The sequence below is a fragment of the Lactuca virosa genome, chromosome 1 (assembly GCF_052849685.1).
Source record: "Lactuca virosa cultivar CGN04683 chromosome 1, Lactuca_virosa_CGN04683_v6, whole genome shotgun sequence".
In the NCBI taxonomy this organism is placed as follows: Eukaryota; Viridiplantae; Streptophyta; class Magnoliopsida; order Asterales; family Asteraceae; genus Lactuca; species Lactuca virosa.
This window is the reverse complement of record NC_136426.1, coordinates 148683253-148699920: the sequence shown is the minus strand read 5'-3', so window position 1 is coordinate 148699920 and position 16668 is coordinate 148683253. Positions and strand designations below refer to the sequence as shown.

Here is a 16668-nt window from a genome sequence, read left to right as displayed (position 1 = left end):
TTTCCCAACCTGACCCACTCAGTTTATTTATATCACAGGTGTTGATATGAAGTGACATTACACTGAGAGATTTAAAGAGATGTAGATCACTAGTGTAAATAATTGTAAGTTCTGTTTATGCTTATGTTTCCGTGTTAACGATGACATCCCAAACATTTTAAAATGAAATAAATATGTTTCTTCGAAAATGTTTTAATAACGTATTTACCATGTTTTTCTGGGAACAAATTCCGCAACATTTTTATAAAATGAAGTACTCTGATTTTTATAAAGCATAAACAAAATCGGTCTTTTCTGGCCGTGAAAATGGGGATGTCACAGTTGGTATCAGAGCATTAGTTTAAGCGAACTAGGAATATGGATTTATTTCTAGACTTAAACTTAGAATGCTAAGCGATGATTGTGAGGTGTGAGCACTAGCTTATTTTAGGAATTGTGCCTAAAATGCTTTTATGTGCTAAATACTTGTGCATGACATGTTGTTATTTGTTCGAATCTATGGTCTGTTGCCGACCGGATCTGGAAGCCTTATGTGTTTAGGATTCTAAGCGTTTAACTACGATATTAGAACTAGCATATAAACGTTTCGGGGTGGTAAGGATCATTTAATACGTCAATCCTAAATTAAGATCTAGATTCATCTTATTCGGTGTATAGATCAAGATGGCAAGAACCCGTAGCGGAAACGTGAATGCAAATGGGAACAGAAACCAACCCCCAGTGATTGAGCAAATACCGGTGATGGAAGCCACTGCTGAGCCAGTCACGATGGCCGGAGTGCAAGCGATGATCCAAGCGATGTTGGATCGTCAAATGGAGGAAACTAGACGTTTGCTCCAGCAAAATCAAGAGGAAGCCACTATTCAGATCGAACAGCCCGAGTTGAACGAAGGGCAGACTGAGGAAGGAGACTACAGTGGAACTGTTGGTCAAGTCAACCCACCAATAGTTCAACAAAACAACCAAGATGACGAAGTCGAGAGGAATGGATGCAAGTACAAGGATTTTCTGACTTGCAAGCCATCGACTTTCACTAGAAAGGAGGATCCGATCGGGGTCATGGATTGGATCTCGAAGATGGAGTTAGCTTTCATGACATGCGGTTGCAGAGGTAAGCTACAGACCACGTTTGCAGTGCGTCAGTTTCGAGGAGGCATTGTACGTTGGTGGAATACCTTGGGGAAGACTTTAAGCCCCAACAAGCCCCTGCAACTAACATGGGCAGAATTTCTGGTACAATTCAAACGAAAGTACTGCTCAGCTCAAAACCTGCTCGAGCTAAAGAACCAGTTTCTAACCCTGAAGAAGGGAAGCATGTCAATTGATGAATATACCAACAACTTCACAGAGAAGATGGAGTTTGCCTTGCGCCTTTTTCCGGATGAGCTGACGAAAATCGACAAGTATGCAAAGGGACTTCCATGGGAGTACGCGATGCCAGTGCGTCAGGCACCTACTCTGGAGGCAGCTATCTGGGCTGCCAAGTCTGTGGAAGATATGATTAAGGGAAGAGCTGCCAACAAGATTGAGGTTGGTGAAAAGAGGAAGTTTGAGGGGTCTGCAAAGCCTGATGAGAGAAGCAAGACCAGTACCAGGAAGTTTAGAGGAGGGAGCGAAGAAAGATGGTGCGAGAAGTGCAAAAAGAAACACTCTGGAAAATGTGGTGAGGAGTTGACTTGTTTCAAGTGTGGGAAGCATGGGAATTATGCCAACGAGTGTAAATTCAACAAAAGGGTGTGTTACGAATGTAACGAGGAAGGGCACTTCAAGCAAGATTGCCCAAAGAGAGAAGGGGCTACAATGCCAAATTTGCCGCCAAAACCAAAGGCAAGAGCATTTCAAATGATCCTTAACGAAGCAGCTGACGATGCAAGGAATCAGGAGTAAGGATGGATATATAGAGATCGAATTATGAAGAAGCCATATAGATAGTGTCATATGATGTAGCCTATTAGAGGTATAATCTAGGGTGAACTTGAACACCTATGTAATCATTTCAAGAAATAATATAAAACCTTTGTTTTGTTATCTGATGTGTTAAGTTGTTGTGTGGTTTTCTTGTATGATAACTTGGAAAAACTATGGGACAATACTTGGGACGAGTATGAGTAGGTGTGAATGGTAGTAGAGGCCTATACTACCGGAAGCACAGGACTCACACTTGGATCAGGGAAAGTCACAAGGTTACCAAGAAGCTAGTAATTGATTTCGTTTTATTCAAGTATGTCGTTACCATTGTTTCGGTAATGACTAAGAAGATTGTTGTTATCCCGACCCTAGTGGTCATATCCCATTGAGTCCGACTACGATGAATAGGTTACGTGGTTCAGAGAACCAAGTTTAATGTAGCGTCCGGCTTAAACCAAACGATTGAAATCAAAGCGATCAATAGAAGTATCGCGCTCGTTGTTAAAAGAGTTGGTAGCCAGAATTGCCTAAATGTTAAAGTGTGATTATATCACATTAAAACATGAAGGAAGGCATAGTCTGTTTTAGAATTTAACTCTAAAAGACCTAAGTCTAAGAGTTGCAACATATGATGATAGGTCATTAGAATATGACACATCAGTCCATTATAGTAACAAAAGAACTCATCTCAAGTTTGTATCCATTAAGGATCGAAATTGTGACTTAAAGGTCATAATTTGGAGTCTAACCTGAGGTAGAGAGCAGGTGTACGATTAAGTACTGCTTACAGTCAATGAGTCTAAGAAATAAACTTGAAGGAATACAGAAGTTATAATTACCTAGGATGAAGAGATTACGTATGGAGTCATTATAAGAACCCTGTTCCGTTGATGATTCCGGGACGTAATCATCCTAAGGGGGAGATAATTGTAACGCCCGCAAATACGGGCAAGTCAAATTAGAGGCAATAGGGGTCGAAAACGACTTTTCGACAAAAGTTTATTTAGAATAAATAATCTTAACCATGTTGTAGATTATGTTACAAGGTTTCCGTACATATAAAGAACGTCGAAATCCGAGTTATAACGAAGAAGTTATGACCCGTCGAAGTTTCACGTCAGAACCGGCACGGTACCGGGAAGCGTAAATAGTGAATTTATGATAGAGTGAGATTTAGCCTTAGCGATCTAAACGAAAGTTGTAGAATATGTTAAACTAAGAACATCGATAAAAAGAATGCCCAAATCTGACTTCGTATGAAGAATTTATGATTTTTCGAAGTTTCGAGTTAGCAATGTACAGCCCGAAATTCGAATATTAGATCGAGTGATTTTTAGCCGACACGGCCTAAACGAGAATCGAAGATCTCGTTGAGAGTAGCGTAACGAGAAAAATATGGGCGAAAACGGATGTCGTATGAAAAAGTTATGAGGATTTTAACGGACCAATCCTGTCCCGGCCTGTTAAAAATATAACTTTAAAAATAAAGTCAAAATTAGCCGACGGAGTCTAAACGAAAGTTGTAGAGTAAGTCTCCACCTACGCGTGGATATAAATAACGTCAAAAACGGAGTTCGTATGAACGAGTTACAAATTATAATAGCATATTTACGTATTTAAATAAAGTATAAATCATATATACATACACATATATATACATATGTATATATCATTAGAAAGGTATCAACGAGGCGGTCATTATAAGACTAATGTTGAGTTCTTTCGATATTAGTTTAGTGCAAATATCGTTAAATCTATTTAAAATAGTATTATAAATGGGTGTTTAGTTGTTTATATAACTATAAGGTCATTAAGTAATTATGGAGGGTAGTGTTTATAAATTCAATTACTATAAATAAGAGGCTTGGGCTCTCATGTTTCTTGCACCATTCTCTTGATTCAAGAGTCTTTCTCTCCTTATCCCCCGAGCATTTCGGTCCCTCGTGATTCGACTTCTCTTTCTGTAGTTTTAGTATAGTAAGGTGACCGCTGAAGCGTTGCACGAATCTTTCTTAGAAAGATTCAGCGACGAAGTTCTGCCCCTGCAGAGCCCGACTCCTAGCTAAAATCCCCTTGAAAATAAGTTATACTTACCCTATTTTAAATATAGTTTATATTTAAAATTAGTATTGTTATTATAAATTTATAATAAATATTTGAGCTATTATTATGACTTATATAACTGTCGTTATAATATCTTTTTAACTACTCGCGGTACGGGGAATCTGGTTTAAAGGGCCACATAGGGTTGTTGGATTTCAGAAGTGCTATACGCCAAAATGGTCCTGCCCTCCAGTGTTTTATGTCTGGCCCCTGTCTGTACATAGTAGTTGGAAAGTATTGTTTAAACGTTTACATAATAATAATAATAATAATAATAATAATAATAATAATAATAATAATAATAATAATAATAATAATTAGTCACGGTAATATTAGACTAAAATCTAGTGGTGATAATACTAGGTTTCATCAAAGGAAATTATTTTAAAGTAAACGAAGCGTTGTCCGAGTACCGAGTCACCACATTCTCAGGTGAGTGCATAGTTACTTTCAGCTTACATATAGATATGAAGTATTTTATATAAATTACGTGCTATGTGTGCATATTATCTGAATACTTGCTATCTATGCTGGATGAACGTTTTATACATGTTTTCAATGATTTAAACTGTATATGTATTTTATATCTACAAAATGTGTTGGGTAAAACATGGGTAGATGTAATAGTTGCTGTGTGACAAAATAAAATAATGAGAGGCCTCGTTATAGCTGTTCTTGATGATCTAGTCATCTAGCGGAGTATAGATGACGACCACGGACTATTCTAGACAGTCCAGTGGAACACTAGCAGGCTCGCAACCTGTAGGTGTTTATTCGAACTGTGTGTTTATTCGAACTGTGTGTTCATTTGAACTGTGTGAACTGTGTGCTCACCAGGTACACTCCATCCCAATGATAGTCCTTTGACTAAGTCCCTTGTGTTAGATGTTTTAGGGACGTAATGTGAGGATAACGGGAATGGGTAATTGGGTTGATGTTTAAAAATAATAACTATATTATTGTGGGTTGAAAACCCTATGTGCTCATCAGGTTTCCCAACCTGACCCACTCAGTTTATTTATATCACAGGTGTTGATATGAAGTGACATTACACTGAGAGATTTAAAGTGATGTAGATCACTAGTGTAAATAATTGTAAGTTCTGTTTATGCTTATGTTTCCGTGTTAACGATGACATCCCAAACATTTTAAAATGAAATAAATATGTTTCTTCGAAAATGTTTTAATAACGTATTTACCATGTTTTTCTGGGAACAAATTCCGCAACATTTTTATAAAATGAAGTACTCTGATTTTTATAAAGCATAAACAAAATCGGTCTTTTCTGGCCGTGAAAATGGGGATGTCACAGTTGGTATCAGAGCATTAGTTTAAGCGAACTAGGAATATGGATTTATTTCTAGACTTAAACTTAGAATGCTAAGCGATGATTGTGAGGTGTGAGCACTAGCTTATTTTAGGAATTGTGCCTAAAATGCTTTTATGTGCTAAATACTTGTGCATGACATGTTGTTATTTGTTCGGATCTATGGTCTGTTGCCGACCGGATCTGGAAGCCTTATGTGTTTAGGATTCTAAGCGTTTAACTACGATATTAGAACTAGCATATAAACGTTTCGGGGTGGTAAGGATGATTTAAGACGTCAATCCTAAATTAAGATCTAGATTCACCTTATTCGGTGTATAGATCAAGATGGCAAGAACCCGTAGCGGAAACGTGAATGCAAATGGGAACAGAAACCAACCCCCAGTGATTAAGCAAATACCAGTGATGGAAGCCACTGCTGAGCCAGCCACGATGGCCGGAGTGCAAGCGATGATCCAAGCGATGTTGGATCGTCAAATGGAGGAAACTAGACGTTTGCTCCAGCAAAATCAAGAGGAAGCCACTATTCAGATCGAACAGCCCGAGTTGAACGAAGGGCAGACTGAGGAAGGAGACTATAGTGGAACTGTTGGTCAAGTCAACCCACCAATAGTTCAACAAAACAACCAAGATGACGAAGTCGAGAGGAATGGATGCAAGTACAAGGATTTTCTGACTTGCAAACCATCGACTTTCACTGGAAAGGAGGATCCGATCGGGGTCATGGATTGGATCTCGAAGATGGAGTTAGCTTTCATGACATGCGGTTGCAGAGGGAAGCTACAGACCACGTTTGCAGTGCGTCAGTTTCGAGGAGGCATTGTACGTTGGTGGAATACCTTGGGGAAGACTTTAAGCCCCAACAAGCCCCTGCAACTGACATGGGCAGAATTTCTGGTACAATTCAAACGAAAGTACTGCTCAGCTCAAAACCTGCTCGAGCTAGAGAACCAGTTTCTAACCCTGAAGAAGGGAAGCATGTCAATTGATGAATATACCAACAACTTCACAGAGAAGATGGAGTTTGCCTTGCGCCTTTTTCCGGATGAGCTGACGAAAATCGACAAGTACGCAAAGGGACTTCCATGGGAGTACGCGGTGCCAGTGCGTCAGGCACCTACTCTGGAGGCAGCTATCTGGGCTGCCAAGTCTGTGGAAGATATGATTAAGGGAAGAGCTGCCAACAAGATTGAGGTTGGTGAAAAGAGGAAGTTTGAGGGGTCTGCAAAGCCTGATGAGAGAAGCAAGACCAGTACCAAGAAGTTTAGAGGAGGGAGCGAAGAAAGATGGTGCGAGAAGTGCAAAAAGAAACACTCTGGAAAATGTGGTGAGGAGTTGACTTGTTTCAAGTGTGGGAAGCATGGGCATTATGCCAACGTGTGTAAATTCAACAAAAGGGTGTGTTACGAATGTAACGAGGAAGGGCACTTCAAGCAAGATTGCCCAAAGAGAGAAGGGGCTACAATGCCAAATTTGCCGCCAAAACCAAAGGCAAGAGCATTTCAAATGATCCTTAACGAAGCAGCTGACGATGCAAGGAATCAGAAGTAAGGATGGATATATAGAGATCGAATTATGAAGAAGCCATATAGATAGTGTCATATGATGTAGCCTATTAGAGGCATAATCTAGGGTGAACTTGAACACCTATGTAATCATTTCAAGAAATAATATAAAACCTTTGTTTTGTTATCTGATGTGTTAAGTTGTTGTGTGGTTTTCTTGTATGATAACTTGGAAAAACTGTGGGACAATACTTGGGACGAGTATGAGTAGGTGTGAATGGTAGTAGAGGCTTATACTACCGGAAGCACAGGACTCACACTTGGATCAGGGAAAGTCACAAGGTTACCAAGAAGCTAGTAATTGATTTCGTTTTATTCAAGTATGCCGTTACCATTGTTTCGGTAATGACTAAGAAGATTGTTGTTATCCCGACCCTAGTGGTCATATCTCATTGAGTCCGACTAAGATGAGTAGGTTACGTGGTTCAGAGAACCAAGTTTAATGTAGCGTCCGACTTAAACCTGATGAGATTAAAATTTAATCTTGAAGATCGATTAGATCTTAAACAGGTAAACAAATATTAAACAGTAAGAACGAAAGCAAAAGTATGAACAACTCAACGATGAATCAAACGAGTCGAATGATTATAAAAAAAACCTCAGAAGAGCTCGATCAAGAACATCAACTGTAGAGGGTTGGAGGTTTACAAGAACGATAAAATAAATCATCAATACTATCGTAATCGTTACTTCTGAATTGTTAACCTAATATGCATGCAAGCATATCTTTATATAGTAAACCTAGCAAACTCACGGTTGGACAGGCCCAAAACCGGAGTACAAAACAAATGGACTATCAACCGAGCCCAATGACGCAATCTTCAAACGAGTCTTCAACTCAACAATCTCCCCCTTTGCGTCAATTGAAGCGAGATCTTCATTTTTTACTTGGGCCAGCAGCAGCACCAGGTACCTTCTTCTTTACGGTCTCAAACAGACGAGATATCAGAGCAAGTATCGTTTGCCTGAATCTGATGTACCATTGAATCATGTCGTTGAAGTACTTGACATCGTCTGCTACATTCTCCTTACACCTTCGGATGATCGACAAAACATGCTCAAGGCAAGTATTGGTGTAAAGATGTTTATCCGCCAAAGCAAAGAGACATTTCTGTCCTTCTGCTCTGGTGAACATGGCCGAATTACGTCTCGGATCGGTCTTGTCCATCTTCATTTGATTGAGATCACTGGCCGATCCCACAGGAGCTATCTTCGGTTTCTTCTTGAAGACTGTGGCTATCTCCTGATCCATAAGGGCTACCTCCATGATGTAACAAACAATCATCCTCTTGAGATGGTCTATAATAGGACCATATTCTGCTTCGTTCGTCAAAAGGATGTTGTGCAAAACGATCCAATCATGAGGGTTTAAGTTCGGTAGATCTGCCAAAGATATAAGATGTTCGGTTTTAGCAGATCCTCTTATCACTCTGAACCGAACGTTGATGAATCTCCCTTCGGTATAAGGCTTTAAGACCCGAACGTTCACGATCTTCTGAGCGCTCCATGTCTGATATTGTGGTTGAGCGGCCTTCAGATAGAACTCGATAAGCTCCCTATCGACCTCAGAGTTCGGATGAGGGACTTCATAAATATTGGAGAAGGCGTGGAAGATAAACGCCTTTCGAGTCAACGGCATATCGAACTGCGAATCGACAGAGTTATTGCAGTCGAACGATATCACCGGTTCGAGCCATAGGATGCTAAGAGTGTCTATGGCCTCCTTGATCATTCTCTCCCGAGTCCAAGCAGGGAAAAGAGTCTTCCTGCTCTCGAGGAGATCGTGGGCTTCTTTCTGCTTGCGTTCGGCTTCTTCAGCCTCTCGCGCCACACGAATATTGTTGTCTTCCACATTGCGACTGTTTTTGCGTTTAAGCAAGTCAGCAATGGTTTCCTTGTCATCTTCATCTTCTTCCTCAACTATATTCTTTCCTTTGTCCTTCAAACCCGAACCCGAAGCTTGACCAGTTGGAGGTGGTTCGGTTGTGTGAGTAGCTGTTGAGGAAGGAGGTGGTTTTGATCACCTCCCGTTCGGATCAAAGAGCTTCAATTTGTTGTTGAGAGTTTGAAAGCTGAGTGCTCTTGACCTTAAGGGCGGTGGTTTTGCTTGCCAGAACGTCCATTAACGAATTTTCAGCTGCGAGATCCTCTTGAAGCTTAGCGAGGCGCTCGTCAATGGAGGCACGAAGGGCCGAGTTGTCATCGCTGATGGATTGGCGTAATGTAGCGAATGACTGTAACTCCGTTGAGATGAACTTGGCCAATTGTTGAACGATTGGTTCCAAAGTTGTCTTTGTAGCGTCAGCACTCTCCTGTAAGGACTTCAACAGGGTAGAGGCATCTGAGAATAGTTTATCGACTTTTGCGGTCGCAGCCTCACAGGCTTTTGTGGAGGCGTCTATAGCGGCTGTGGCTGAAGCAACAGAATCATGCTGAGCCCTGGAGAAGGCGTCAACAATTTTCTGAAGAGCGGCTTCAGAGAGAGAGGACTGAGAGTTGGTGGATGACGCAAGAAGTAAGTCAACCTTCTCGTTTAGCTCCTTGAGATGCTTCTTTGTCACTGGAGCATCGTCCTCATCGTCACTTAGAACCTGAAACGGACTAAAGTAGACCGACTCGAAGGTCATGTTGTCACCGCCAAGAAATGGGTTATCTCCATCAGAGGCATGATCTGGAGATGGTGGAGGTGGTAAAGCTGGGGGTGTTGTGGTTTGAGTAGGTTCAGGTTGAGTGTTTGTGGGTGGGGTTTCGGGTGGTGGTTGAGTATGGATAGGTTCGGTTGTATGCTGGGTTTCGGTTTGAGGTGGTTCGGTTATGGGTGGTGTTTCGGTTGCACTGGTATGAACCCCCGTATCAGATACGTTGGTTGTAACCTTAGCAGTTGTGGTAGTGGTATCTGTGAAAATGGGTGGTGGTATAGGGAAAGAGGTTTTAGGTAGGGTGGTGGAGGGGTTTATGGTGGGAATGGAAGTAGGGATGGTTGGAGGAGGTGCAGGAACTGGTGAGACATGAAGTTCCATGTCTGGGGTAGGTGATCGGGGTGGGGTGTTGCCTCTGGGAGGGGTTTCGCCTCTTTGAGAGCCGTCCGAATCCGAACTCTCGTTTTCTGAGTCACTCGAAGAGGAAGCGATTATAAGCTTTCGCTTCGGTTGAGTCTTCCTTCTCTTCGGTTGCGGGGACTGTACCGGCTTGGTTTGTCTCCTCTTCCTGGGAGAAGGACCTTTAGGAGCCTTGGTCGCTTGCTTCCCTTTTTCCGCCTTTTTGCCCCTGTTGACAGGTTTGACTGCGTCATGGATTGACTTGAGCATTTCTTGTGTTAGAACCCTAGGACCAGACGCCTTGAATTCTTTTATCGTCCGGATGATCCTGCTGTCGGACGGAACATCGCCGTACATATTCTCCGGAATAGAGCCAATGAAGGAGAACTTGGATGCATCAGAGACGATGATCTTCGTGGTATGAAAAGTACCAATCGAAGACATCGATGCACCTGCAGCAATGGGAATGTCGAATTTGTCCATCGCCCATTTTGTGATAATTGTCCAGAACCGGGCGTACGACACCTCAGAGTGTCGTGAAGAGGAAGAAAGGCTCTGGATGAGCTGTTGCCAGATGACCAACCCAAAGTCTAGATTGACTCCGTTGTAAACTGCATACATAATCGACAGGAACAGTCGACTTGAACCATCGGATCCTGAGCTCCGTTCAGATAAGCCCTTGAAGAGGACTGTAAACATGCCGTTCCATTGTGGCGGCAAGCAGGATTTCTTGAACTTTGCGACGGAGGGGAGCGCCTCCGTGTACCCCATGTTGTAAAACATGTTGTAGAGATGCCCAATCGGAATCGACTCCGGATGAACTCATGAAGGATCAGCAGCCAACCCTAGCAGTGTACCAAATCGTTGGCGAGAAATGGAGGTCTTGTGATCAGCAACCTCGAAGAATACCCGCTCGACTGCTTTGTCGTAATGAGCGGTCGCATACACCTGCGAAAGAACCTCCATGGGCACAGATTCAACCCTAGTGAGTGCAGGAGCAAGTTGAGAGTACTTCAAGCACTCGATGATTGGCGTCATATAAGAATCATACAACGAAGGAGTGAGGTCGATCACCAAGCATTGTTGTGGACGGATGGGAAGAATGTGTGAGGTAGCATGGACTGAGGATGATTCTGCCATTGTTGAAGGTAGAAGAAGAAGATGAACAGTGAAGCTTTTGGGAGTGTTTGCTCTCTTGGAAATTCCGGATGCAGTAAAGAGGTAAATGAGAGTAGAGATTGCCTTTTATAGTGGATGAAAGGAGAGAGAAAAATCGTTTCAAATCTTCTATGCGTGACAGTTAAGGCATACGATGATCACGTAGGAGAGAGAGTGTCAGATTCCTAGGATCACGCCGCCCAACAAGCGCCGTTTCAGAACAAACCGGTTCAAATCCTCACGCGCCTTTAAGTGCCAGAGAGGTGTCGCTTGAAATTCGCACACGCGTCCATGATGTCAGTAAAAGTGTGGACGTTCCAAATTCACACGCGTTCCCTTTTTACCGTCGTTTGAAATTCAATCCTTTTAACTCCCGTCTGAGTCAGCAACCTTTTGTCTTATCCTTTAAATGGCATCGTTTGAATTAAATACCCACGTGGATGATTTTTGACCACAGCTTGAAAATTAACCACCAAAGCAATAATACAGCCTGTAATTATTAGTAACGGAATATTGGAAAATCAAAGATTTTCGTGCAAAGAGTGTAAAAAGAAAAGAAATAAAGCAACTCTTTTTAGGAATGACTGTGATGTCAATAATGACACGAAACACATGATCCCGGGCACGAATCTCTTCCTTTGAGATCAAGAGAGACCTCAAAGTGTTAATGTGGTTTCCCGTTGAATGACGATCAAACATTTATTAATAAATGTTGAAAGGTTTTTTTTGTTTTTTTTTTTAATAAGGCTACTTAAGTGTGGCTTTCGCTTTGATTCAACAATTCTGATCTTGAAATAAGAAAGAAAGTGAACAAAGTACTTGTGAGACCGGTGTAGTCTGTTGAACAAGTAGGTAGGAATTAATGTTAAATTGGCTTGGAAAATATAAAATCTCAGAAAAAAAATTAAAAACTGGATCCCATGGGAAGAAATGTTATGGTGTTTAACAATTTCATAGGAATCATACAAAAATAAAATTTGAGATTTCAGTAGGATACATCCGTCAATTCGTTGGTGAAAACTTGAGCAAATTTATTGTTCACCGTCAATTCAGATTTGGTGTTGAATGTTGGGTTTCACTCAGCTCGTAGTGGCACGAAACTGAGATCATAAACACAGTTGTTGTGTAACCATAAACCTCAGTGGTAATTTCTGAGAGTCTCAAGGGTTACGTTGATGAAACGAATGTAATGGAGAAATGTAATGTAGATGGTGTAAGAAATTAAAGTACCTCTGCTGCGAAAATAAGGACCAAGCAGAAAACTCTCATCTCATGTGAGAAGAGAGTGAGGTAGCTCACGATCAGAATAAATATGATAGCCTAATTGGGAACACAAGGTTTGTTTATACCAAGTCATTAATGCGATTATTCAAAATCTTATGAGGCTTGGGACACATACAGCAGCATGCTTCTAGGGACACTTAAGTAATCCAACAATTATATCCCCATAAACGAACGAACACACAAACAAAATTAAAAGAGAAAAATATTTCTGGTGTTTTTGATATATATAAAAAAATAAAAAAATAATAATAAAAAAAATAAGAAAGAAAAAAATAAGACTTGGAAAGAGTAAGAGAAAAAAACTTTGGAAAAATTTGAAAAACCGAACCCGAACGTTCGGTTGGTTTCGGTTGGGGAAAATTTTGAAAAACCGAACCCGAGCGTTCGGCTGATTTCGGTTGAAAAAAATTTTGAAAAACCGAACCCGAGCGTTCGGTTGGTTTCGGTTCAAGAAAATTTTGGAAAACCGAACCCGAGCGTTCGGTTGGTTTCGGTTCAAGAAAATTTTGAGAAACCGAACCCGAACCTTCGGTAGGTTTCGGTTTTGGAAAATTTTGAGAAACCGAACCCGAACCTTCGGTAGGTTTCGGTTTTGGAAAATTTTAGAAAACCAAGGAATTTAGACATGCAATCAGAGAATACTTTTAGCAATAAGATAAACAACTTTGTACATGAAATATACAACCAAGAAAACTACCTTTGTGGTGATGAGCGAGCCAGATTATTTAACCGAACCTGAACGTTCGGTCAATTTCGCTTCTTACGTTTGAGGGTGAGAGGTAGTTTGAGGTACTAACTCTGATTCCATCATACCTAGCCCTTGTAAAATTCTGTTGAATGATGCTTCAGGAAGAGCTTTGGTAAAGACGTCAGCCAGTTGATCAGTGGTTCTTACAAAGTGTACTTCGACGTTTCCATCTTCCACATGATCTTTGATGAAGTGATACCTCAGTGCTATGTGTTTGGTTTTAGAGTGTTGCACTGGGTTATGACAGATCCTAATTGCACTTTCAGAGTCACAATATAGTGGGATCTTCTTCATATTGATTCCATAGTCTCGAAGCTGACTCTGGATCCAAATCACTTGGGAGGTGCAGGATGCAGTGGCTATGTATTCCGCTTCAGCAGTAGACAACGACACGCACGTTTGTTTCTTGGATTGCCAGCTAACCAACTTCCCGTCAAGGAATTGACAGCCGCCAGTGGTGCTTTTTCTGTCGAGTCCACATCCTCCAAGGTCTGCATCTGAGTAGGCTTGAATGAAGAAGCCTGAGTTGGATGGATACCATAGACCTAAGGAGGCAGTTCGCTTGAGATAGCGTAGAATGTTCTTGACTGCAAGCATGTGAGGTTCACATGGATTTGCCTGAAATCTAGCACAGTAACACACAGAAAACATGATGTCAGGCCTGCTAGCAGTAAGATACATTAGTGAGCCTATCATTTGACGATAGAGCGTGATATCAACAGCTGGTTTGTCTAGAGATGGAGTTAGCTTGGTGCCGAATGCCATTGGGACTTTGACTTTGGAGTCTCCCATCATACCAAACTTTGCTAGGAGAGTCTTCGTGTAAGCTTCCTGATTGATAAAGATGCCTTCGGGTCCCTGTCTAATGTTTAAACCAAGGAAAAAGTTAATAGGACCCATAGAGCTCATTTCAAATTTAGTCTCCATCAGCTTTCTGAATTCAGCTGTTAGGCTGGGATTCGTTGAGCCAAAGATGATGTCATCGACATAAATTTGAACTATCATAAGGTGGTTACCTTCCTTTTTGCGAAAGAAGGTTGGGTCAACCGAACCTTGTTTGAATTTGGACATCTTTAAGAATTTAGTTAGCGTTTCATACCAAGCTCTCGGAGCTTGTTTGAGTCCATACACAGCTTTATCCAGAATGTAGCAATGATTTGGATACTTTTCGTTCACGAACCCAGGAGGTTGCTCCACGTACACTGTTTCTTCTAGTTCTCCATTAAGAAATGCACACTTGACGTCCATTTGGAAAACTTCGAAGTTTTTGTGAGCAGCATAAGCAAGAAAGATTCTCACAGATTCGAGCCTAGCTACCGGAGCGAAAGTCTCTTCATAATCAATCTCTTCCTCCTGACAATATCCTTTCACCACCAGACGAGCTTTGTTCCTTATCACATTCCCTTCCTTGTCCATTTTATTCCTAAAGACCCATTTGAGACCAACAACCGAGGCATCTGGAGGAGTTGGAATGAGGCGCCAGACTTTGTTCCTTTCAAATTCGTTCAGTTCGTCTTGCATTGCTTGAACCCAATCGGAGTGATCGAGAGCAGTGTTAACTGTCTTTGGTTCAACTTTGGATATGAAAGAGTTAAACATACAAAACTCAACTTTGGAAAATAAGGATGTCTGTTTTGCCTTCAATTGTGATCGGGTCAGAACTTTTTCAGAGACATCACCAACCACTTGAGAGATAGGATGATCTCTGGTCCATTTGGTGAGAGGAGGATAGTTTGGATCAAAGGTTGGGTCTAGTTCAGCATTGATCATTTCTTTTGGCTCGGATTGGCTTTCGTAGTCGAGGGACATATCAGCATGCTCCCCCTCGATGGATGAGCTTTCTGGAATGCTTTGAGAAACTTGAGGTTCAGCGGTTTCTTGTGGTGCTGGGGTTTCAGGCGTTGATGCACCTTCGGTTGGTGAAGCACTTTCGGTTGGAGAAGTACTTTCGGTTGGAGTTGGACTTTCTAGAGCAGTTGGAAAACTTGGCTCCCCCGCAACATGTGAGCTTAGCTCCCCCTCAACTTGTGAGCTTGGCTCCCCCTCAACTGAAGCATCGTTGGATGGAGGTTCATCAGAATTCGATCCTCCTTCGTTCATTCTTCTGGCAGCTTCTTCGACAATTTGTTTCATATGGTCTACCTTGTTATCTGCTGCCCCTGCTTCTGAGAGAGTGGCTTTCTCTGGTTCGTCAAAGAGCTCCATAAACTTTTCGTATAGTTTAGCGATCGAGATTGTGACTTGGCCAGTTTGAGGAAAGATTTCCCCAGATGTGTCTTCTTTGGCCTGTAGCTTTTTGACATAGCTATCATCAAAAGTCACGTAATAGGTCTCTTCGATTTTCCTCGAACGCTTGTTTAGGACTCTGTATGCTTTGGAATTGAGAGAGTAGCCCAGAAAGATTCCCTCGTCGGCTTTGACATCGAACTTGTTGCGGTGTTCTCTAGAGTTAAAGATGAAACACCTTGAGCCGAACACGTGGAAAAATTTCACATTGGGCTTTCTGTTGTTGAGAATCTCGTAAGGTGTGAGCGTGAAGCACTTGTTGAGATATGACCTGTTATGTGTAAAACAAGCAGCAGAAATAGCATCAGCCCAAAAATAAAGAGGTAAGGAAGCGAAACTTAGCATAGTTCGGGCAGCTTCACACAAAGATCGGTTTCGTCTTTCGACAATTCCGTTCTATTGAGGTGTGTAGGGAGCTGAGAAGTTGTGACTTATTCCCTTTTCTGCTAGAAATTCTTCAAATTCCATGTTCTTGAATTCCAGACCATTGTCGCTCCTGATGTTGCGAACGACCTTCTTGAGCTGTACTTCAATTTGCTTGATAAACACTTTCAGCTTATGAGTCGCTTCATATTTGAGCTTTAGAAAGAACACCCATGTAAATCGTGAAAAGTCATCAACAATAACAAGAATATACTTGCTACCACCGATGCTTTCGATAGATGATGGACCACACAAATCAATATGAAGTAATTCGAGTGGTTCAACAACTTTAGTGTTAATTATAGATGGATGACTTTGACGACTCTGCTTCCCCATTTCGCATGCAGCACACAAATGATCTCTGTCGAACTTGAGCAATGGAAGACCTCGAACATGACCTCCAGTGACAAGTTTATTGATATCTTTAAAGTTGAGATGAGAGAGTCTTCGGTGCCACAACCAGCTTTCGTCAGATTGTGCTTTTGATAACAGACATATAGCTGGGTTTCCTTTGATGGGTTTAAGGTTTAGAGGAAACATTTCACCCTTACACTCCGATTTGAGAATTACTTTCTTCGTCTTCTTCTCAATAATTTCAGAACCTTCATCGTCGAATGAGATTTTGAGACCGGTACCTCCAACAAGCTGAGATACACTGATGAGGTTGTGTTGCAGTCCTTCCACATAAGCCACCTTCCTTATAGTAAAATCACCATTGATAATCATTCCGTATCCCTTTATGGTGCCGAAAGAGTTGTTTCCAAACTTGACGTTGCCACCATTTGTAAGAGACATGTATTCCCTAAGCTCTTCTTTCCTCCCTGTCAT

General features: G+C 41.5%; 1 protein-coding gene across 1 annotated transcript; it reads right to left on the bottom strand.

The window, feature by feature from the left end:
- Positions 1 to 14342: 14342 nt before the first annotated feature.
- On the bottom strand, positions 14343 to 16668 carry LOC145121921 (uncharacterized). Its single transcript, XM_079057604.1, has 3 exons — positions 16094 to 16668; positions 14431 to 15688; positions 14343 to 14348 (listed from the first exon to the last, which is right to left on the bottom strand). The coding sequence occupies exons 1-3, from the start codon at positions 16666 to 16668 to the stop codon at positions 14343 to 14345; spliced, it is 1839 nt and encodes a 612-aa protein (XP_078913730.1).